The sequence below is a fragment of the Lissotriton vulgaris genome, chromosome 1_1 (assembly GCF_964263255.1).
Source record: "Lissotriton vulgaris chromosome 1_1, aLisVul1.2, whole genome shotgun sequence".
Classification (NCBI taxonomy): domain Eukaryota; kingdom Metazoa; phylum Chordata; class Amphibia; order Caudata; family Salamandridae; genus Lissotriton; species Lissotriton vulgaris.
In genome coordinates this window covers 1,081,317,111-1,081,342,589 of record NC_141685.1, presented here as the reverse complement: position 1 = coordinate 1,081,342,589, position 25,479 = coordinate 1,081,317,111, and the positions used below count along the sequence as shown (strand labels likewise).

The following is a 25,479-nucleotide window of genomic DNA, read 5'->3' as shown; positions in this document are numbered from 1 at the left end:
GTGCTAATATTATGAGAATATCAATTTTATTTTACAATTCAATTTAGAACCGCGGTGAAACTATAGAATTGTTGCAAACTGTTTAAGATGTGATTGTTAGATATTCATTTTTATGACGGGCACATGCTAATGAGCTTTGCGGGGGTCAACAGGGGGTAAAAAACATTGTCATTTACAACACCATTACTTGCTTCACAAAGGGAAAAAAGAAATAAAAACAACAACATTTTCAATGCCAATAGCTCAAAACAATGTGAGACCTATTGCATTGTAATGCTTGTTATAATCTATTGCAGGAAGAGGAAGTCGGCCATATTGGCGTGATGGGAAGATCAGTATGTACAATGTATTTTGACTTTGGCAGGTTCTGTCCACAGGTGCTAAGCTCACTGGTAATGACTGGGGTGAAGAAGACGGCTGAGGAGATAATTCAAGCATTCGATCCATCCCTTTTTTTGTGTTCTGTACGGTCAAGCACCTACCCTTGATTTAGGGTGACCAACCGTCCATAAATTTCACGGACCGTCCGTAATTGGGACCTCACGTCCATTGTCCGTGAGGATCCCTTTTACGGACGCCTTTTGTCCGTAATTTTGGCCTTTAAATCCTCAACTCCCTGATGGGGCTGCCTCGCACTCCTCTGAGCGCAAGAGCAGCCCCATACCGCCCATTGTCATTCTGAATGCGACTGATTCCCACACACAGAATGACAATGGGCCTGTGTGGCATGAAAAGCATGTGGTGGGCCTCCTCCAGCCTCGGGCATCCTTTCAGAAGGAAGCAATGTAGGAAAACGCCCATGCTGCTACGCGAGAATCCAGTTCCTCAAAATAAGCAGGTGAAAGAACTTTAAAAAAGGGTTATAGTTCTTTCACAGTCTCATCATTTTAGAACTGATGCATTTTCAATATTATATTGAAGGAAGCAAATGTTTCTGCTTTTTTATTTTATTAAACTAACAACAATTGACAAAGCCAGCAGTCCTGGCTTGTTGTAGGTATGATTTATTATATATATCTGGGTGCAATAACAGACGTAACGGAAAACCAGTCGGGCGGCAAAGTATGCTAAGCACAGAGTTTTAGCATAGGTTTCTTAAGCTACGCCCTTAATTACATCGAACACCCCCTTTGGAGAGACCCCACAGTTTTGTGATCCCACTTAAAGCCCTGGAAACAACACCATGCCACAGTCACACAAGTCCTGGCACTGTGCATCATACATGACTCATGATTTCCAAGGTTTCAGATTGACTATGTGTAGGGGCACCTTGAACCCCTCCCTTTGCTTTAGGAACTACAGCGAGGGGTGAGTTCCTGATGCGTCTCTTCTGTCTGCAACTCTGCAGACGTAGGCTCAGCTCATAATTAATATGAAAAGGTGGGTGAGAGAGTAAGTGAAGGGATGGGTGGATGGTTGGATAGATTAGTGAAAGGGTGAATGGATGAAAGAAATAGTGAATAGATGGATGATGAGCGAAAGAATGGGTGGATGGATGAGTGAAATGATGGATGAATGGATTGATGAATTGATAAGTGAAAGGGTGAATGGATGGACAGGTGTGTGAAAGGGTGGATGTAAGGATGGATGAGTCCATGAACTGGAGGGTGCATGGGCAAAGGTTGGATAAATGAGTGAAGGAGAGAAAGGGTGGATGGATGAGAGAAAAGATGGATGAATGATTGAAATGATGGATGAGTGTTAGGGTCAATGGATGGATTCATGAGTGGATGACTAGATGGATGGTTGGGTGGATGGAAGGAAGGGTGGGTGGGTAAATGAAACAGTTGATGGAGAGAGAAAGGGAGGATGGATGTGTGGATGACTGAAAGGGTGAATGTGTGGAAGGGTGAGTTACTGGGTGGATGGATGAGTATGTGAAAGGGTGGCTGGATGGGTGAAAGGGTAATGACTGGATGGATGAGTGAAAGGATTGATGGGTGGAAGAGTGGATGGATGAGTGTGCTGATTGATAGGGAGAAAGGGTGGATGGATGGATAATGGATGGATGAGTAAAACGATGGATGGAGGGATGGATGAGTGAAATGATGGATGGATACATGACGGGTAGGTTTGCAAATGGTTGAATATGTTTGGATCTGGATTAGCTGCATCTTATGCTTGCCACTTTACATTTCACAATGTCTAAACGAGCAGATCTTCCCGACCATTTCTCTCACCAAACATGCCTGCTCAGGACCATGAATTGTAAACAAAATATCAGACTGGACAACTCAGTGCTGTAACCATATATATAGATTATTATCATATGAAATACCACAAAAAGACCTGCACAGTTGAGCAAAGCTGCGTGCATACTGACTGAGAAACCGTGAGGTTCACGATTGTTTCAACCTAATACAAACGTATTTTGACTAGTGCTTAAATGGTTGTCTATTTACTTACTTACATACTATTGCGCAACCTCCTCCGATGTGTCTGTAAAACGTACCTTTTGTCCAGAAGTTTAGTCCTGAATTTTGACCCCCTGTCCTGAATTTTTGTCCTAATTTTTACACTCACCATCCTGAATTTGCACCCAGGCCAGTTGGTCACCCTACCTGGATCTGGTCAACTTAAAAACGTACAACTCTCAAATATCCTAGAAACGTAACAGATAAAAAGAAACCCTTAAAACTTGTAAGTAATGGATATAGATCATTACATTTGTTTTGGTCAAAGCATCTATTTACTTCGTTCGCCAACTCTTCGTGTAGCGTGGCCGATTACTGGTTGACCGTCGATGTCGCGCGTGCGTAGTAACAGGATGGTCATGGCGTGGGGCGGGCTGACAGCCCAGCACAGTCGTGACGAGAAAATCTTACAGCGCGTGCGCGTCCGGGCTGTCAGAGAGACGCACGCGCGGTGACAAGAGTTCGGTGTTCCCGGTTTGAGAAGGGGTGGGCACTGTCAGTGGTGCGCATGCGCGGTGTCATTCGTTGCCTTCCTGCAGAGATGGAGCTGTCTGCGGTTGGGGAGCGGGTGTTCGCCGCCGAGTCCATCATCAAACGGCGCGTGCGCAAGGTGAACCCTCCGACCCTCCTAACCGGGAACATAATAGGTCAATCCCTGGGCTGGGGGGATTTTGAAGTCGTCGTAGAGCCTGCACAGATTGGTGTTTGGGGGTGGTGGGCTGATCTGTGTTGGGGAGAATACAGTGCCTGCCTTATTGGAGGGGCCAGTGCAGGGTTAGGGGGCATAGCAGCGAAGGGCGTTAGGAGGTTAAGGAAAAGGGACAGCACCGGGGAAGAAATGGTGCTGGATATGGGAGTGGGGTCCGTGCAGAGCCAGAGTAAAGACATCGAAGGAGTGTACGGTGCAGGGCCTGGTGGATGGTCTGTGCAAGCATAGCTGACTGGAGACCCTATGTTCTATGTGACACGCTCAGCCAGTTAGCCAATCGTGGTCTTTTAGAAAACGGGCCTTTCAATTTTGGAATTTGTGGTTGTGAGCCATTAACCAAAGTTAAAAATAGAGCTGGGCGACCCGGCAAATTAGCAGGGAGAGCCGTGCCAAGCATGTGGCTTGGGTCTAAGAATCTGTGCATAAGCTAATCAATAAAAGTGTTTGGTGTGTAAATCGTGAAACGAACCTTTTGTAAACTATGATAAAGTCTCTTTAAAATAAAAAAATAAAAACTGTATTTATTTAAAATGCAGAAGTGTTTTACCTTAGTATATCAGATTGTTACTGCACTGAAAGGCATTTTATTAAGTGATAGTTTTTTAACATGAGTTTAGAAACAGCCCTACCCCCCTCATGTCTATGCCATTAGTTCATAACCAGGCTCCCCACTAGCTATCCACTCGAAAGATTAAGTCTTCCTGGAGGACCTCAACTTCCTCCTGGAGGACCCATCCGACCCCCAACACCGCCAACCTCCTGGAGCTCCTAGAGAACCTCAGACTCTCCTAGCTAGTAACCGACCCACACACACTGTACCCCATTTTCTCTGCCAGCACCCAAATTACCTAGAGCCACCCCAGCAAAATCACCTGGCCCGATCAATCTATAGTACACTTCTTCACCTCCTCCACCTCCAAGCCCCTGACCAACCTTTCGAGCACCCCCCAGGAGCTGGAGTAAGGCATCAGAGGACCTCTGGACACACACCCTCAGCGCATCACTACCCCCCTCCCCTCCCACAACCCTGATGAATCTGCCAAAAACTGCAATCGCGGGATCACCCATTGTGCCATAAAAGTTGCCCCCTTCAAGCCCCATGGACCCCGCAAATCCCCCCACTGAGCCAATTGGTTCACAGACTAACTTGCCAACCCCAAACAAAACCGGAAAGGACCTGACGCGCCAATAAGACCACCTCCAACAGGGAACATCTCAAAAGAGCACTACATAAATGCCACTCCCAACTAAAGAGTGCCTAGAAGGACTCCCTCAACAACCGCCTAAAAGCCAGCTCCAATCACATCAAGGAACTCTTTGGCATTGCCAGGGAGTTTACCAACCCAACGGCAACAGAGAACGGTATCACCCCTTCCCAGGACCTCTGCGACTCCCTCGCACAGTTGTTCCATACAAAATTGCAACAATATATAAATACTTCGATCCCCAACCTCCCCTTGATACCTCAGCCCTCTATACACCAACAAAGACAACTCAGCCACCATCTCAATCTTCACCACGCTGACCACCGTAACCCTCATGATATCAATCTGCTCCAGAGCTCCAATGGACCCCTTCCCCACCACATGTTTAACGAAGGAACCAGCTCCACCAGCAAGGAGCTCACCCCCATCCTGAACGCTTCCATCACCCATGCCTACCTACCCACCGCATAGAAACACGCAGAAGTCAACTCGCTTCTAAAAAAAAAAAAAAAAGAAAACCACTGTGGACCCAGCAGACCTAAAAAAAATACTGACCCAGCTTGCTACTACCTTTCCCAGCCAAAGTCCTAGGAAAAGCAATCAACACTCAACTGACCAAACATCTTGAAACTAACAACCTCTTGGATCCCTCTAAATCAGGATTCTGTGCCAACCATGGCATGGAAACTGTCCTCATAGCAGCACAGACTACATCAGAGCCCTCATGGACAAGGGCGAAACTGCTTCACTCGCCCTCCTTGACCTCTCCTCAGCCTTCAACACCGTATTACTCTACACCCTCCTCCACGGCCTCCAGCATATGGTCATCCAAGGAAATGCCCTCAAATGCATCGCCTCCTGGCTCACTGGCAGAACCCAAAGCATCCACCTTCAACCCTAATTCTCAGCTCCAAAGGACATCCTCTGTGGTTCATCTCTTAGCCCCACCCTCTTTAAAACCTTCCTCCCCCCAGCCACCCTGGCCTGATCTCATAACATGAACATCATATCCTACACGGATGACACCCAACTCATCCTGTCTCTTTCCTACAAATTTATCAACATAAAAGCCAGCTTCCATTGTTGCACAACCAGCACCGGCAGTTGGAAGCATAGCAAAAGCCTTAAACTTAAAACAGAAAATACCCAGGTATTCCTCTTTAGGAGTACTGTCTCCCCCTGGGTCCTCACATGGTGGCCACACCAAACTAGGCCCCCACCCAAGACCACAGAACACACAAAAAATCTAGACATTCTTCTCGACAGCAATCTATGCATGAAAAAACAAGTGAATGCCCTCTCCTCATCATGTTTCCACATCCTCTGCATGCTGAAGAAAACCTTCAAATGGTTCCCCACAAACACCAGAAGCGCCATCACCCAGGCACTCATCAGCCGTCTGGACTATGGCAACGCCCTCTATGTAGCGATCAACACCCAACTCCAAAACAGGCTCCAGACAATACAGAACATGGCTGCCAGGCTCGCCCTTGACCTCCCAAGACGTACCCACATGACCCCCCAGCTCGCAGCACTGCACTGGCTCCTCATCGGCAAACGCTACCATTTGAAACTCCTCACCCACACTTACAAAGCCGTCCACAATGTGGGCCCAGCCTACCTCAACCAGAGAGTGAACTTCCACCAGCCCATCAGACAGATTCGCTCCGCCTCGCCCACTCCCCTCGAATCATCTGAAGCGGTGGCCGATCTTCTCCCACTTTTCCCCCAAACTCTGGAACAACCTCCCCCTACGTCTTTAGTCAGCACCAACATTACCGAAGTTCAGAAAGAGACTCAAAACCTGGTTCTTCAACAAGTAGCTCGGAGCAGCAGAATATGCCCCCACCTAGTGCCTGGAGACCCTCACAGGTGATAAGTACCGCTCCATAAATCCTCCTCGTTGATGAGGCAAGTCAGTTACCGTACATGTGACCTGAATTCTTAATACAGATGTAGCAACATTATATTCCATTATATGTAACACTAGGTCTCTTTTTTACAGTGCACATCTTGAACTTTCATGTTTGGAGATTCTTTCATGTTTGATAATAAAGGAAAAGGGGGCTTGGCAAAATAAAATATTTGCCTAGGATCACACAGTTTAGTAATGCTGAAAAGCTGGAACTGATCACACATTTTCTGGTATATTTGAGCAATTATAGCACTATTTGGGTATCACATTCTCTTTTTACTATTTTGCATTAAGGTTAATGCCTTGTCTTTAATTCTTGGTGCATGAGGTTAAAGCGTGGGTGGCAGGCAGAAGCCACCTGAAAGCACACTCCTTATGGGTCTTGAGGATCTAATAGAACCTTTACCTGATCCAGAGCCACACCTCATGATTTCAGTGCTTAGCCCACTTGTAGCTAAAAACAAAACTTCAAATGCCACTGTGCAACATATTCTTGAGGATATAATCTGGACATTAGTCGAAGCAAACTAAAAACGAATTTGGAACAGGTATCTGAGTTCCTAAACTATTTTGAGCTTAGAAGTAGAGGCAAAAACCTAGGAAATTAGTACTACTTAATCAGCAATAAATTCTACAGATATTTCTCAAATCCACCATTAACAACCCATGTTCACTACTGACCTAAAACTGGTCTGAATTTTATTTTACAATGACCTATTGGCAATCAAAATAACTCTGTTCTCGAAAGTGGTAGGAATTGCGGTTTCGGAGCCCTCTAATGACTGTTTCAGGAAGGTATAGAAGTAATTCCACCTAATCTAGTTAACAAAGGGAGGACTTATAAAATAAAAATTTCTCCTAAATCAAGCTGACTGGTTAGGAGTAATAGTAGTAATAATAATAATCTTTATTGCACGATTAATTAAAGTCTTTGCAATTACTCTATAAAAAAAGGAGATACATAATCAAAGCGTTTTACAAAGCAGATAAAAGCAGTAGAAAAGTTAAAAAAAGAAGGGAAGAAAGCCCCCCCAAAAAAAACATGTAGACTAGTACAGTACTGTGCATTTGTATAAAAGGCCTTTCACGATTTGCTGTATTCTTAGTTATTAAAAAAGAATTGTCTTAAAGTGCGAAAGCAGATCTCGATAAATCAAGTTCAATCACTAGCCGCTGGATTTAGGGCAAGGTTAACTATTTTCATGAAGTGCACTAGTCTACAGGCTAGTTGGATGTCTTCTCCCTTGAAGCTAATCAGCAGAGCTTGTCTGCGAGTTCGCACACCACTTTGGTTCCAGAGCTGTGTTAGTTGGCTCCTTCGGGCTCTATCTAGAGCTTTGCAGCTACATAACAAGTGCTAGTCAGGAGTTATAGTGTTCTCAGACAGTTCGTAATTACTCTAGACATTTGGGAGAATGCTTCTGATTTCTTGGAACATTTATGGTCTAACTTGTTTGCAACAGCAGGTAGAAATGTCTAACCTCTTTAACCGATTTCATTTAGTGTTTGATTAAAATTTGCCTATTACATAATCCTGTTGTTCATGAGTTTACAACTCTTAAGCAGAAAAGCAAGAGAAGAAAATCTCTGTTGTCCTGGCTGATGGAATACTAACATTTATCTCTACCACATTTAATCTTGAAGTTTATAAAATTGGGGAAATGGTTATTAATTTAAAAGGAACTTTGTGGACAATGTCATACTTTATCACTTATTAGATCTTATCATACATTTTGAATAGTAGTGGGTGTAGGTAATTGCGTTTTTTGCTGGAGCTAACAAATATTATAGTATCCATAAAGTGCTGGCAATAATAGGGGGCAATCTAAATCCTGTCCTGCTATTGTCCTTACAGAAGCATTCGCACTAATCTCATTGTTGCAACACTATTCAAAGATGTTTTTTATTCTTACCAAAGGAAGCTTCAATTAGGACAAATATTAATTCAAAATAATATTTTCTGCTTTAACAGCCACTCAATGGGTAAGCATGTGATGCAGAAGTTCTTTTGGTAGGTTTAATTCATGTATGGAGGAGAAGTGTGGCTCAATGGTTAGAGCGGCAGACCTTGATGCAGAGTGCTGGCCAGGGACCAGGGTTCGATTCCCGCCTCGGCGGGATCGGGCTTAAATTCCTCTGACTGGATATTCTCGCCTCAGTGCCGAATCTAAGCATGGGCCCCACGCTGCAACTCTGGGCAATAGCTTGCTTAGTCTCCACAACGGCCCCCGATACACAAGGGATGCCTGGTTTCACCATGGGATGCCCAGGAGTGGACACCTCACAAGGAAAAGCCAGGAGGGGTTCCCTTGTGGTAGGAGTACAAGCGCCGGGATGCTTACGGGTTACTGTTCGCGCTATACAAATACAACACATTTACATTACATTTACTATGGATTATATCTTTGACTTGATTACTATTTGTCATTTGATTTCCAATTTTAAAGTTTTGGAAACCATAAATTGTCACCACCTCTGTTTATTTTGTAGCTTTAAACTGTTTATTTGATGTTTAGTCTTGTAATTTTAGTGGGATTAAATGTACGAACATCCCCTATCTCTGAACTTGTATTGATATACATTTATTGACCAAATGTAATCTACTCTGCATTATATACCTATTAATGATGCTGAGCTGAAAGGAGTTTTCTCACTTGATTAAATATATTGTCAATAATATTAAAAAAACATTAAATTGTTACTATTGTATAAACTGGATAACACTGTAAAAATTGATAATCGTTGGAATCCGACTAAGCTTTTTGGTTTGTTATGTACAAGTTTCAGTTGTGATAGAAACTAGAGAAAATTAAGGACTAATACTAGTTTGGAAGTTGTTGTTATTAATTACATTTAAAAGAATGTCTTACTTTAAGGGGTAGTGCATCAAGAATCCAATTAAAATAATTTGCGTGCAGCAGTCAAAAACTGAATAACTGGAAATTACAGATTATTTCATAGATAACTGAATACTTGGTTTGCAGCAAACCCAATATGTTTAAATTTTGTAATATCAGCACAAACATAAATCCAGTTTCTTATTTGAATATGTAATCCAGATAATTTCAACCAGGCAAATGAACAATTAGGAGAATGTTTGATAGATCAGGAATTGCTAGCTCTAACAAACTTAGTAAACTGATCTCCCGAATTAAAGCTTCTCCTACGGGGTTTTAACGTACCCCCTGCAGTTATAAGTGTGAATCCAGGCTGATTGGGCATCAGTCTTGCACCTACATTTCAAAATATTGCAACAAACTGGAAAATGCCTGCCACTTTAGTGGCAGTGGTATTAGAACGTCTCTACATAAGAAAGGGACCAGAGATGAACCAGTGAACTACTGGTTCATCTCACTTTTGGACACAATATCCAAGGTTTTTGTAAAAAATGTTTAGGGGGTGGTGAATGATTGGATAGAAGCCAACAATATAATTGCATTTCAACAGGGTGGATATTTCAGTGAGTCTAGTACAGTGGATCACTGCTTTACTCTGGTCAATTGCATAGAGATATTGAGTAAAGTGGCAGAGAAGTTACACTTATATTTTGCTTCCAGCAAGCCTTTGATAAAGTGTTTAGGGAGATGTTGTGGACTAAAGATATGTGTGTGTGTGGGTGTATATACATATAATCTGATTTACAAGTTATTTCAAGTAACCATGACTCACACCTCGCCATGCACACTGTTATCATCAATGATGCCATGTCATGTCATCCGTGATGCCATAGAACTTGTCATCAGTGATGTAATATGAGTGGTCATAAGTACTGCATGATGAGGGTGTGAATATAGTTTTCCAAATAACTATAACTTGATGATTTTCAGTATTTTTTAATGTAAAAATTTAGTTTTTAAACTAACATTTTCACCTACCTATGACGTCACTTTAACCTTTTTTTTTTACCAATGAATGATAAAAAAAAGTATGCTAATATTTTATGACCGTATGTAACGACGACAATCTACCACCGCACACGGCCAAAGGCCCTGTGCCTAATACTGCGTGGGTTGCCACCCCGCTGCGTTTTCTGCATATCCTGGCCTCTAGCCAGGCGCTGGACTCAACCCCACACAGGTAGCCGTCTCCCCACCATGCACAACCCTCTGCTGTGCATGGTGTGGGGTTGGGCGAGGTCTGACCTGCAGCCAGGTCTTGTGCCCAACCCCCTCGCAAGTTGCCAACTCTGGCCATGTGCTGCTTGAATATTGTTATAACAAACAAGAACAAGTTCGCTACCTACTCAGCCAAAGATTAGAAGATGGGAATTCTCATAATCCTTATGGCGAGTGTGCCTTGGAACCGGCAAGGTGTTTAAGAACCCTCACTCACCAACCTATTAGGTGACCTGCTTCATCATTGGGTTCCCACTCTAGTTGCCAAATGCTTCTGGGAGCCAATTTTAAAATTGGCTCAAACTCCTCCCACACATAGTGATTTTAATAATGGGGGTCCTGGTCTAAATTTAAAAACCATTATTGATCTTTTTGATATTTATATTGATTCCAATTATCCTCAATGTGGTCAACATATTTCAGCCATGCAACTGAGTGCCTCTAAGGGTCAATATGGCTTTCGTCAGGACCAGAAACCATAATCTCATGCCCGCTATGGCAACATGAATAAAGGTTTGTACTTACAAACCTTTCAATCATGGAGAAAGTCAGAAACCTTTCAATCATGGATAAAGTCACCTCTTGTAACATTTGCTGTGAAGAAGAGAGCATGAGAAAACCTATATGTTACATAGGTAGACATACTCTGAGGCTGTGTGCAGCCATTCAAGGAACGCTCCTACCAACCCAACGCAACAACTCCTCATTGAGCTGGAGCTTACATTACCGTTAGTCTGGTCAGACCACTCATTGATCCCATTTACATTAAATATAGCTACGGATAGTCCTGCTTCAAGCAAATGCTCTTTTATGAAGAGACAATGGAAAAAGCTTGTCCCTGATATCATGGGCCCTGTTTTGGCTCAGAATATCCCCTCTCACCTCAAATGCTAATATGGACGCACAGCTACTTAATGACTGGGTTGGGAATATGGTATCTTCCTTTGCGCCAGCTTCACGTGCAATATCTAAACGGGACTCCCCCTCCGCTCCCTGGTTCTCTCAGGACCTCAGAGTAGAGAAAGCAGCCTGTAAGAGGCTGGAGAGACCGTGGAGGGCTAATTACGGGCCCTTAGAAAAAACTAGATATAAGGAAGCATCCAGAAAATTCCAGAAGGCGATTAGAAAGGCAAAAAAACAATTTTACGCGGATTCAATCCAGCAAGCAGAGCATTCGAGCAAACAGATCTTTAAGGTGGTACAGTCTTTCTTCAAACCAATATGTATTGAGAGGGAGGTCCCCCGCCAACCACTCTGTGCGAAAACATCTCAGAGTTTTTTGACCAGAAAATTAAACACGTCTGAGTCCTTTGGGCCAGCGGAAAAAACAGTGAAAACTGATCTAGCCATCAAAGAGGTGGCGTGTGAAACCCTAGTTCAATTCCAGGCGATACCCCTGACGGTGGTCAGACTAGAACTAAATTGCTGCAAATCAGGCTCACCGGACGATCCATGTCCCCCTAAACTCTGGAGCACCATAGCTGATTTTGTGGCCCCCACATTACAACAGATCTGGAATACGTCCATCGGTTCTGGGGTATTCCCGACCATTTAGAAACATGCAACCCTCCTCCCGCTGAAAGAAAAACCTAATGGGGATCCTAAAGACCTCAGCAATCTACGCCCGATCTCCCTGCTAGCAGCACCGGGAAAATTGTTCGAGAAAATAATACAGCGCCAGCTGAGTAAATTCATTGAAGACAACAAGATACTACACGAGATGCAATCAGGCTTTCGACCTGGCTTCAGCACAGAGACAGCATTAATTGAGGTGGCAGAGTCAATAAGGTGGTCGATGGATTCAGGAAGCTCAGCGATGCTGGTACTCCTGGATCTGTCGGCCGCCTTCGACACGGTTGATCATGCCAGACTCTTGATGCGACTGGCTGAGATAGGCACCCGTGACAGGCACTGGGATGGATATATTCGTATCTGTCCCAGAGAACACAGAAGGTGGTGCTGGGATCTGTATCTTCAAAACCCAAAGTCCTCAGTTGTGGCGTCCCTCAAGGGTCGCCACTCAGCCCCCTCTTGTTTAACATCTACCTTGCCCCACTCTTTACGTTGATTGCCAATTGGGGTGTTAAGGCAATTTCATACGCCGACGACACCCAATTGGTATTTCTGTATTCAGAGGTGTCGGAGGAGTCCTTCTCGAGTTTCAAGGGCTGTCTCCAAGATGTGGCCTGTTGGATGAATACATATAAATTAAAGCTCAACGCCAATAAAACGGAAGTGATCTTTTTTGGGAAAGGCCTCCCTCCACCCCCAGAGCTATGGTGGCCAGCGGAAATGGGACAAGCCCCCTCACCCAGCCTGACGACAAAAAATCTGGGTGTGTGGTGGGATGACAGTCTGTCTTTTACCACGCACATCCAACAAGTAGTCGGCTGCTGCTTGAGCAAACTGAGGAATCTTCGCAAGATTCTGAGACTGCTACCAGAGAGCTGTCGTAAAACAGTAATCCATGCCACAGTGACATCTAGGCTGGACTACGCCAATGGCCGCTACCTGGGCTTACCAAAATACTTAATTCAAAAACTTCATTTGGTCCAAAATGCGGCTGCGAGACTGTTAATGAGAATTCCTTTTAAGCGCTCAGTCCCTCCGCATCTTCGATCACTTCATTGGCTGCCAGTTGCCAGCAGAATCAAATTCAAGGCACTTACGTTGGCCTTCAGATCTCTGTTTGGCACCTGCCCAAAATACCTGAAAGCTCTGCTCCCGAGATACTTCCAGGCCCGTGCGCTACGTTCCAACTACCGCGTTCAGCGTGCTGCCCCTCGAGTGAAAAGGGAGCGACTGGGGGGTCGAACTTTTTCGGCAACTGTGGAACACATTGCCCCCAGCAATTCAGCAAGCACCCTCTGAAATCTGCTTCAAGCGGCTACTAAAAACCTGGCTCTTTACCCAACCGCACTAGGCATCATCACTTCAGTCCTCTTGGTTAACTGTGTTCTGTAAGCGCCGGGACACCTCCTCGTGAGGTAGCTGTCCGCGTTATATAAAATGCCATATTATTATTATTATTATTATTATTATTATTATCAGTAAATTACATTCCCACTAGTAGTTGCAGGTTTACTTTTTTGTTGTTTCCAGTTTGAAGTATTAGCCTATATTTCGATATTTCGATATACAATTTAGACAAATAGCATATGTGTTCATAGCCAGACAAAACACCAGACATACATATAAGAAAAAGATACCTCTTACTGTTGTGGGCATCTACTTGTTAACGGCAGACTGAACTCTGCACCTGGACCTGCATCTGTGAGATCTCACTCGCATGCAAATGTGAATAAACCAAAAAACGATCTCATAATAAGGTAGTTGATCTCTACATGGGATGCTCCAAGGGGGTGGACCCTATAGTCACACTCTGTAAGCCATGAAACAAAGTGATATTTAATTACCAGTTCAAATGGGATAAATGTTCCTGTTAATAAAAATGACCCCCCCTCGGTATCTATCCATTTACTTCAGGTGTCTCACCGTCCGATACACCTACTGATCCTCCTTGTCAGCCCTGCATATTGTGTGGTTACGAGGATTTCAACGTTAAGTACTCTCTTGTCAGATTCTCCCGCTTCCGTGCGGGGTGTCATGGGGACGTTTGTTGAGTGGTTCAGTCAGGTTACATGGTTAGTTTACCATACAAATTGTGGAGTTTGCTGCAAACCCTATCCTCTAGCCAGGCGCTGCGCCCAACCCCACACTAGTAGCCATCTTCCCGCCTTGTACAACCTTCGGCTGAGTGTGGGGTTGGGCGAGGGTCTTATATGCAGCCCCAGGTTTTGTGCCCAACCCTCTCGCAAGCAGGCAACCATGGGCATGTTTGGTGTGAATAGTACTCCAGTTTGTTTATATTTTTATATATATATATGCCGGATACTTGTTTATTTGGGAATAATGTCAATGAAACTGGGTCTTGAGCGTACTAAATCTATGCCACCTTTTGACCTTGCAATTGCCTTCGTATGTTTTCTTTGGAATATGAACAAATCTAAGTTCTGTTTTTCACGAGTGATTTTAATGCTGTCGATATTTATATGGACACATGTCTATAACTTAATTTTAGAAACTAAAAACACTGCATAGGCAATTATGAATTTCTAACTTCATGAGATTGCTTAGTGTATGGTTTTATGAGCTCTCAGTGGCTGAAAGGATGACATACAGTGTAAGGACTAGAAAGACTACCTTCTACGTGCAGTACATGGCCTGTTGGGCAGTCCGTATACTATACTCTGCTTTGGAGGCACTCTATACAGAGTGCAAGGCCTCCGGGAAGCTCATTGCGAGCAGTGTAGTTTGAGAACCACATTTTATTGATTTTAGCAACAGTGTACAACATGACCCTCAATAGCACAGATGGGGCAATACAGAAGTACAGTCATAAAATTCCCACATCTAGTTCATGATTATCCCACCACCTGTCCCAGATCTTCTCATGTTTGCTGGGGCAACCCTGCACCTTGTATATAGGTAGTTCCTTCTGGGCACACCAGTCTACCCCCCCTCCTCCACTCTGCCACCAATGGGGCCTCCAGGGATTTCCACTTGAGGGCAGTGTCTCGTTTGGCACCCTGATAAAAAAAGTGTGTTCCATCCTCTGTCCGGCCCACCTCCTCCAACAGTCCCAACAAAGCAACCCTGGGGATAAGGTCAATCTTGTGGCAGAGAATCCCAGAGAGCCTTGGCTAAGGAACAACGGCGCACCCGGCCTGGGAGGCCCATGCCGGGTCGGTGAAGCCACTGAGGAGTCATGTACACAAGATGCAAGTAGTTAAGTTGGACCATTCGGAGGGGTGTGATGATAGCCAGTTCTCTGGGGGCCAACCTGGCTTCACACCAGTCGTCATCCTCACCCCGACCTCTCACCTCCTGTGCAGTCCAGGGACCGTTCAAGAGCCTTAATGATGAGTCAGGTAAATCCAGGAGATGGCCCCCTTGCCAAACCTCCCTATTAAGAGCTAGGCCTCAAGGGGTTTGAATTTGGGAACTTGTGTATCGGGGAGAACATTAGTTAACAAGGCGGGATGCAAGTGCAAGTACTGGTGAAATTGCATGCTGGAGAGGGAATATTGTGCCTGCATTTCCTGAAAAGTTTGTACACCATCACGTCGCCAGACATCACCAAGATGAGTAATGCCTATTCTGTCCCACTTCTCAAATCGCTGCAACCCAGCAGTGTGAAATAACCATATCTCCTGCCACAGTGGTTTAGCACGGTGTGTCTGCTCTCCCAGCCAAAACATCAAAGTGCTTCCATCCAGCAAACCAGCACCACTCGTGTACAGTCAGGAAGGGCCCGAAGGGATTAGAGTCCTGTAGAGCAAGCCCAGTTGCCATCCTGGCTCAGCAAGGCCAGTGCTCCCCCCCCGATAATCTGGGTCGTCCCTCCATCCATTGAGCCAGTCATTTATCGTAACTAGTTTGCAGCTAAGTAGTTGCCATAAAGGTCTACCATTCCCAAACCCCCATCACGTGGGGAGTGTCGCCCGTTGACAAAGGCCACTCGGGAACAACCTCATGCCCAAAGAAAGGTGACTACCCTCAAAGCCAGTGCCTGGAACCACCTCTTAGGGATCCAGTGGAGAGAGTTTGAAAAAATATACAAAAAGTGAAGCAAGATCATCATTTTTAAAAGGGCCACTCTTCCCAGGGCATTCAATGGCGGGAAGCCCAACCGCTGCAAATCCCTGTTCATCCTGGCAACCTGTGAGGTCCTGTTAAGGCTCCTAGCCAAATCACGGGGCGGTAAATATAAACACATAAATATTTAAAGGACATGTGGCGTATTGGGATAGTTGTATTCCAGGAATAGCTGCTTTATTTACTCCATTGCCCAGAGGCCTCCCTGTACAAACATAGAATTTCCAAACAGTGGGGGCCTGAGGACTGCGAGTTCTCCAAGAACACCAAGATATTTTCAACATATAGTGCTATACACTCCTCCGGTTCCCTATCTCAGGACCATTGCAGCACTAGAACGTTGCATTGCATTGGATGAGGCGTGCCAAGGGTCCAATCGCCAAGGCAAATAAAAGAGGAGAGAGGGTACAGCCTTGGTGTGTGCCTCTACGAATCGGGAAAGGTGAGAAGGTCCTGTTAAGGCGAACCTGGGTGGCCAGGCTGGCGTATAGGAGGCAAACATCTACAAAAGTGAGGTCCAAGCCCTGCCTTCAGTACGACCGCTGCCAAGAAGGACCATTTAATCATGTTGAATGCCTTCCTCAGAGGTGGTGAGCCTGATAGAGCCATCGGATACAGTGACATCTGCTTCTGTTTGGAATAAAAATCGGATACAGTGACATCTGCTTCTGTTTGGAATAAAACCACACTATTCAAGGTGGACCAGGTAGGGCAGGGTAGGATGAGCCCATTAACCAAGACTTTTGCTAATACCTTAACATCAGCGTTGATAAAAGAGAGGCCTGTACGAGGAACACCTGTCCAATGGCAGGCCTGATTTAGGGATCACAACATTAGTTGCTGTGTCCAACTCCAGGGGAAGCGACGCCCCTTCCGCCACCTCCGTGAATAGCAAGGAGATTGGGGAGCTGGAGAGGCCAACATCATTTGAGAAACTCAATCAGAAATTCATTGGGTCCTGGAGTTTTTCCCAGAGCCATGGCTGACCGTGTCTCCCTGATCTCCTCAACTGCCATCAGCTGATCACGATCCAGGAATGTGGTGGGGTTGAATGTAGTGTAGAATCTTTCATTATCGGCCACGCAATTTTTCGTGGATGCCTGGGTGCCTCTGTGTAAGTCGCACGATCGTAGTCCGCAAACACCTGTGCTATTTCTCAAGTCTGTTCATGGAGGTAACCCTCAGCGTCTCAAATTAAGGGCACTGCTCTAGAGGCAGTATCCCTAGTGGCCAGCCAATATAAGAGCTTCCCGGATTGATCGCTCTGCCCTCCAAAACTCTCTGGCCTCTTCCCGGGAAAGCTGTTGTAGGTTAGACCTGTCCAGTGTCAACTTGCGGTCCGAGTCAGCCAAGGTCCTTCGTTGTACCCGCCGCTCCAAGGAGGGGATCTGGGTCTCCAGAGCTGTTATCTGGGACAATTTGTACACCGCCCTGCCATGGATATACCCCTTGATCAGCAACCGAAGAATAGGTTTCCTGGTCGCCCATAGAGTTTCAGACGAGGCCACTGTGTACTGGTTAACCTCAAAATATGAGTGGAACTCTGTTTCTACAAAATCAGTGTGAGCTTGGTCAGTGAGATATCTGGTGTTAAGGCTCCACATGGGTCTCAGGTTCGACCTGGGGCTTAGCCATCCTAAGAAGGAAGGGGCGTGTTCTGATCTGCCCCAGGGAAGGATCTCAGTATCCGTGAGTTGGAAGACATCCAGTGCCAGGAGCCGCATCTGGTCAATGCACTACACGGTCTTATGTGCTGCTGATGCATGGGTGTATGCCGTTCGTCGGGGTACAGTGTTCTTTACACGTCCCATCAAGTTCGCCCAGGAGGAAAGCTGTCTGGAGCACGCTCGGTGTCCGGGTCGGAGTTTTTGCATATCTAGTTGGGAGACAGCATTAAAGTCACCCCTATTACTGTGACACCCAGAGGCAGGGTCAGCAGAAGATCCCAACCTGTCTGCAATGTGGACTCGAGTTGCTGTTGCGAAACATAGGCCAACAAGAAATTGAAGTACCTGCCCTATAGGTGACTCTCAATCCTCACATATCAACCCTGGGGATCTTCGTGGGAGGCAGACACCACCAACGGGAACCCCTTGTGCAATAAAATGGTCACCCCTCATGATCCCTGGGAGAATCCAGGATAGAACACTCTATCATAGCCGAAATAACCCAGAAAGGAACAATGTGCTCCCATCAGGTCGGCTTCTTGAAGCAGGAGCACTGCCGGCTGGAATTGCTTCACATATATGATAACAGCTGATTGCATAATGCGATTTAGCAGGCCATTAACGTTCAAAGATAGGACCTTAACCAGCATCAATAGCGGAAAAACTGGGGGGTGGCTGCCCCCACAGGAAGATGCCTGGGGTACTGGTGAGACTCAGCGACAAGGGGAATGCTCAAGGCGGCACCCCAGAACGTGTATGGTTGAAGTACGTGGAACATGTCAGTGGTGCATGTGGTCAAACCTAAAAGTACAAACAAGACGACCCATCCTCCCCAAGTGCCCCCACCCCATACTGCCACTCCTGAAATATGTCACGCCAAACGCACACAAAACAACAATCAAATAGAGCCTAGAATCACCCAAAAGATCCTAGCTTCTCGAACGTTAAGAATTCTAAGTGCCTGACAGCAAGTAACAATATGTCATACCAGTACTCCACCAACAAGGCAGCCAGATCAAAATATGAAACATTATAGTGAAAACTAGGTATGGACCGTATCCATGTTACACCCCCTCAGTCGGTCACCAGATCAGCCTCGCCTGGCAGCTGGGCATTCAGGGTTTCATGGGGGCACCTCTGCGCCCTAGTCCTGGGATTGGAAAAGGTCCAGAGTGCCCGAAAGCAGGGCGTTTGGGCCAACAGTGGAAGTCTAAGCATCTTGTCGGTTGGGGCTCGGCGCGTCCTGCCTCCCCCATGGGCAGGAAAGAGCCTTCGAGGAGTGAGTGCACTTCTTCATGGGAGTTTTAGGACTGGGGGAGAATTCCCTCTCCACGGCTGGGAGACTACCCCACTTGGGCCGCCAAAGTGTGCGCTGCTCCGTTCGCCCACTCCCAGGAAGACCATTATCCTTGCATTTTGAATGCGAAGATCTTGGTGCCTCATGGCACAGCGGAGGATAGTGTCCCTGTCTTAGTGGTTAAGAATGCAGACTAATAATGGCCGACAGGTAGAGTCTACGTGGAACGCAGGCGCAACCAGGGCAGCTCCAAGCCACCTCAGATGAGGGGGTTGAGGGATGGAGTGTTGTAAGTCAGTACACCAGAAGTAGGCACAACCTCTTCATTTGCTCCTCCATCAACGGTCCATTAGTTGGGAAGGCAGGGAGGGGTCCCCCCCGCCCCCAGACATAGGTCCTGCCTGCCAGCCCAGCATAGTCTATAGCAGGTACTTCATGCGCCTCGCACACTGCACCCCACCAAGTCTGCTGCAGAAAGGGTGGGCTCTCCAGTCAATAGCACCAACCACCCCACAGTTATCAGGCCCTTGGTCACAGTCCACGGAGACCATAGCAGAGGTGGTGGGGTTGGTGCAGGGTTCGGGATCCAAAGGGCACTTCGCTCAGGACCAGGGCATGGGTAAGGAGTGGGGAGGTCAAACAACGTCAGTTCAGGGCTAGCCACCGCTACTTCCCAGGCATGTACTTCCCCAATCCACGTGACCCGGCACGTCCGCCACTGCAAGTCCAGAGTCAGTGGCGCATCACATGCCGCAGTGTCTTCCTCACCTCTGGGCCGCCCGACTGCTGAGATCGGCCCTCCCCAACCTCCAGGGAGCCAGCTGCGGCACTCCTCTGTATCAGCCCAGCTCCTGTCGGTCCTAGAGTAGAGCCCTGACAGAGCCACCGGAGAAGAGTGTTGTGGGCTCACCCAGCACGCGGGTCCCGACGCCCTCTTCCAGTTCCAAGGCTCAGTCGCGGACTGCCATCTTGTTCACGGCTAGTTGTGGCCACTGCGACTTGAGTCTAATATGCGGTCTCGCAGCTCCCAAAAGTTCACTCTGGGTCTCCGGGTTCACTGGACACGGTGGGGGAGACCAAAACCTTTACTGTCAGGCAAAGATGGTGGAGGATTCTCGTCGGTCGCAGGAGCAGCCCTGGGATGCAGCCGGCATCTTGTTTGACGAAGCCACAACCCTGCGAGCAGTGTAGTTTAAGGAGAAGTATGAATGCAGTGCGTAGCCTCGCCAGCTTTGTGGCTACTCTGGGGTTGGAAGGACGTCTGCGAGCAGTACTCGGGGGTGGGGTCCTCTGACTGGCGCGTCATTACTGTATATAATGCACATGAAGCGCTCTTTGCCCAGTGCAAGGGCTTCCAGTGAACTCGGGGAGGTGTGGGCTCATGTGCGCAGTGCAAAGCCTGCGAGGTAGGGGCTCTGCATGCAAAGCACAGCCTGGGATGCCCTGTGTATGCTTGATGAATACTGCATGCAGTGAATAGTCTGGAAAGGGTGATGTGTAAGTGCAGTATATTACCTTGCAAGATCAGACTGTATGAGGTGCACAGCCTTGATGGGTCCTCTGCACAGCAGATTCTCTGTAGTTTATGGCTGTAGAATTGCAGTTTTTGTGGCAATTCTTGAAGGGAGCTCTGTGTGCAGTGACTGGTCTGATAGGAGTATGCACATGTATACCTCTGTGAGGTGCAGGGAATATTCTCATGGAGACCTTATTCTGCAGCTCTTGGGTCGGAGGGTGCTTTAGGTTTTGTGCACATGCAAAGTAGATAAGGGACTGAAATGGTTCCCCTTGAGAGCATTTACTGTCTGTAGTATACAGCTTGGGCTGGCTATTGATGTGATGAGCACAACTTCAGTGGTGCAGCTTTGCATACAGTGCACAGCTTGAGGGGCTTTGAACCAGAAGAGGACCTGAGCTGACCACCTTGTCTTCTTTCTCTACAGGGCCGCATAGAATACCTGGTGAAGTGGAAAGGATGGGCAATCAAGTGAGTACTGCAGAGTTACTGAACACTCCAACTCCCACTTTATGTAAAACAATCATTTTGCCCATTCTGTCTTCTGGAAACCCACTCCCCCTGGTTTTCGTATACTAAACAATGTCTCACTCACCAGCATTGGATCTTTCATAGTTTCATATGCCAAAATTATCCCCCGTTGTCAGACTCGGAACCCTCGTTAGATCATTACTGTAGCAATGTAGGTCCTACGCGCAATTGCATTGATATTTCTCATAGACGTTAGTAACCCATTCTCCGCATTATGTTTGAATCCATCTCCAGTCAATCAAATACCAGCAACTTGAAGTGCTTCCCGGCCAGATGTTTCCAATTGTTTTCACGGCACTTCTCTGTGAGGAACCCGCTGGAGGAGCTATTTATTGGAAGCGCTTTCTTCAATATTTTTTTTCTCTTTGAAGCAGCCTTAGAATATTATAGTGGGAGAATAGGGACAGAAGAAGTCACTCTTCAAAGCTTGTAAAGCTTGTGGAAAGAAGAAAATCTTTATGGGTGATCCACTTTCAGAGTATCTTTATCACTCTCAACCCAGCCACAATCCAAAGAGGTAAAATATGTCTCAATATCTCTCCAAAGACTCTTAAAGATCGTGAAAGAAGATTGGCTATTGCCATTCTTGAGGCAAAGGTGGAAAAAGACACACAGTCAAGTCAAGATAATGGTACATTGGTTCCTAAATGTAGTCTGTCAGCAAGACTGCCATGCAGGCTTGAAGACGCTCTCACCCTGATTTGAATGCATCAAAAAGGCACACAGAAAAATCAGAGGTAAGCTGATTTGGTGAGAACATTTTCAAAAAGAAATTAAAGAAGGTCCCTCACGATAGATAACTCAGAACAGCATCCCTTGAAAACCAAAAGGACCCTTTAGGTATGTTGTCTGTTAAAAATTCAGCCTTGTTGGTGACGGAATGGGAATGACTAAGGAGATATTGACGAAAACATTGTTGACAATGGAAGAGGAAACATCTATGACGCACTTGTCGACAGGACTGTTGACAGTATTGTCGACCAACATGGAGACACCGACATCTTAGGCGAGGACTTCTTTGTCGTTAACAATAACAACTTCATATGTCGACGATGCAAGCAGCATTGCCTACTCTTTCACTGACCCCACCTTCGAAAAAGCTCTCAAAGACAGTAGATATAACACAGAAACAGGCTGAATTTACAGAGCCATTACCTGTTCCTCCTTTTGAACTATCATCTCTCGCCTTTGTCTCCAGTGCCTCTGTTACCACCCACGAAGTTGCTACTAGATGTGTTCTCTGGCCAAAACGTTGATGACGATGAACATAATATTGAAGACCTGGAAATGTTTTTTTAGCAAAGAAAATGACTATGATAACGTTGAAGACAATACTCGACAATCTGACTTTTAAAATCAGATATGTGGATTCAGACTGTGACCAGAACCCTATACTCTGCATTGCAAGGTCGGTTAACTACGCTCGCCCAGATTTAGGCCAGTAAAAGTCGAAGCAGGCAACCTCAGCCACAGATGGTACAGATTTAATATGTATGTTTAATAATATACAAGAAATGGTCAAAGGCATGTATCACACTGCCACCTACTTCAGGAGTTGTCTGTGCCACAACCACCACCCCCACTTCCAGTGCTTCCGCACCACCAGAGGCAAGACAGCAACTCATTACTAAGCTGAAGACACCAGAAAAGAATGTACCCCCCCAAAAAAATTAGAATACCCAATAAAAATATTGTTGAACTCTGATGGTGATCTATCAACTGTAGAAGATGAACACCCAGTACTATTGAGTCCTCTGGATGCTCTACAGGATGCAGAAGACACCGGTTCTCCACGTTTGCATGGAATGTGTGATGATGGAAATGATGCTTCTCATCAGGAGAATTCAACAACTCTAGTAGGAGAACCGGGCTGGAATGAATTTTTAATTCCAGAGGAAGCAAGTCTCAGCCTAAAACCAAGAGATTCCTTACCTGACGATATTGAGAGATTTCAGGCTCTTATTGAAAAAGCATCAATGCTTTAGCTTCCCAATTTCGCCAGTTGAAATTTTTTTCCTTTTTTAATTCAAAGAAGTTCAGAGATCAATACCTTTGGCCTGGCAGCCATGTAAAATCCAGCGACGGCTACTCTTAATCTATCAAGGATCGTGATAAAATATAGGTGTGCCGATACAGCATCACCTTATATTCATTCATCTCTGCTGCATTACAACAAAGGTGATGTAATCCTTCCACTTGTCGCTCTGCGCCCACGAACAAGTAAGTACGTAATTAGGATTCTATGGGTAAAAAAGTCAATTGATGCAGTTAATATTGCCACTGCCATTGGCTCACTTTGATTTTCAACTATCCAGTGGTATAACTCAATTATTAGACAAGTTGTCGGAGGAAGACAAAGCCACATCTACAGCAGTGATTAAAGACAGAGAACAAGCTTTGGCCTCTCTAATTAATGCAGCTATAGATGCATCCATCTGTGCTTTCTGTGAAATGAGCAATGCTACTGTTCTGAAATGGTACGGATGGTTGTAAAGCATGTCCTTTAAGCCTGAAGTTCAGTCTAGAGCAATAATCATACTGTTTGACTGTACCAACTTCTTTGGGGAAACAAGTGGATGAATCTCTTTAGTCAATAAAGACTGATACCGAAACTGCTAGATCTTCGGGTGTTTTGCAAACCTGACAATTTAGAATTTGTAGGAGACAAGGAAGTAAATCCTGTAATAAAGGATTTCTTTTGCTCATATAGAAAATATGGATCAGATTGGCAAAAGTAAATGGCAAAGACAAGATCATCAAAGCAATTGCACTAATAATAGAGGACATGAAAGGAGCGGGAATCAGTCCTATAAATACAACTCTAAATGGGGACGAGCATTACTTCCCAGTGGAAGTGCGTTCTCTAAACCAATTGCTAGAAGGGGGCAGAATAGCACTATTCTAGGAAAACTGGCAACATATAATATCCGACAGATGGGTATTAGAAATAGTTTATCATGGTCATACCCTGGAGGGTGTAGAGAAGCCACTAGTTAGTCCACCATTAAAAAAACAATTGATACCTCTCTCAGTTGCTGATGGAGATTGCAATAACCATTGTAAAAGGAAGCAATAGGAGAAGTGCCGCCTGGAGAAACATCTCCGGGACTTTACTCCTGAGTTTTTCTTATTTTGTAAAGATCAAGAGATTAGTGACAAATCCTGGGTCTAAGAAATCCCAACAAATGCATGAAAATAATAAGTTTTCGTATGGTCACCCTGCAAGAGACTTTGCATTTTTTGACGGAAGGGAATATCCCAGCATCTGTTAATCTGGAGATCACTTATTTCAATATCCCTATTTATGTCAAACATGAGATTATTTTGCGTCATTATGGCAGGCTGCCATGTCCAATTTAAAGTATTCCTAAGGTACCTTAGCGATTGATGGTGCGACCCAATTGAGTAAGGGCGATGGATGGGTCTCATTGATCAAGAGACATACCAACCCATTTTTGGATGACCAAATGAGAACACTTGATCTACATACCTATTTGATGGGAATCCAACACATCTCTGTACAGGTCTTACCAACAATCTCAGTAGGTCCTTCGACAGGTTTGTCCTGGCACACATTCTGATATAGAGACTTATATAGCTCTATTAGCGCCTTACTCACTTATGTAGGAGATTTGCAGCAGCTCGGAGTACTTGAAGCTCCGTTATAGACCCCCGGTTCTTTTGTTGTTAGGATTACAGTTAGGGGGATACGAACTGGGCAGGTCTTTAAATTTCCCTCAGACCCTTCTTCAATTGTTTGTGTTTTACAATTTAAAGTATTGCCTTTTTGTCTGAAAACAGCGCCACAAGTTTTCACGGAATGCATGGCTAGAGTGGCAGCCTTCATAGGACAAAAAAGGGGGTATGGCATACCTGTACCTAGACTGGCTCTTATGTGCAACTACCTGTCTCAGGCTTTCAATCTCAAAATGCTAACGCTCTCCAATTTGGGACTAGCTATCAACTACAAAAAAGCTTTCACTAATACCGAGCAAGACTGATTTTTTTTTTTGTGGTGGGAGGGCTCAAAGATTTGCACATGACTAAGTATGGTGTTTCCTTCTTCAGGGAGAGAGGGGAAACGTTGATACAGCAACCAATCTGGAGAGGTGTGGCTCACTGGTTAGAGGCGGCAGACCCGAGTGCAGAGAACGGCCCGGGACCAGGGTTCGATTCCCGACGCGGCAGGGTCTTGGACCAGGATCAGCGGACTGATAATTCTCGCATCGGTGCCTACTCCGACCAGGGAGCACACTCGGCAACTCTGGGCATTAGCTTGCCTCATCTCCACAACGGCCCCACACAAACGCCGGGGATGCCTGGTTTCACCTTGGAGACCCCCAGGAGGGACTATCTCACAGGGAAAGCCAGGACGGGTTCCCCAGCGGTCTATAGCGCTACGAGGCCTCCGGGTAGCAGTGCGCTTTACAAGACACAACAATTTACAATTTA

The 25,479-nt window shown here is 45.7% G+C and overlaps 1 protein-coding gene across 1 annotated transcript in view; it reads left to right on the top strand.

The window, feature by feature from the left end:
- Nucleotides 1-2,907: 2,907 nt before the first annotated feature.
- CBX6 (chromobox 6) overlaps nt 2,908-25,479 on the top strand; it is a 98,803-nt gene continuing 76,231 nt past the window's right edge. The window contains exons 1-2 of the mRNA XM_086963407.1: nt 2,908-3,024; nt 20,924-20,967. Of these exons, the coding sequence (XP_086819533.1) occupies nt 2,923-3,024; nt 20,924-20,967 (146 nt within the window). The 5' untranslated portion in view covers nt 2,908-2,922. The remainder of the gene's footprint in view (nt 3,025-20,923; nt 20,968-25,479) is intronic.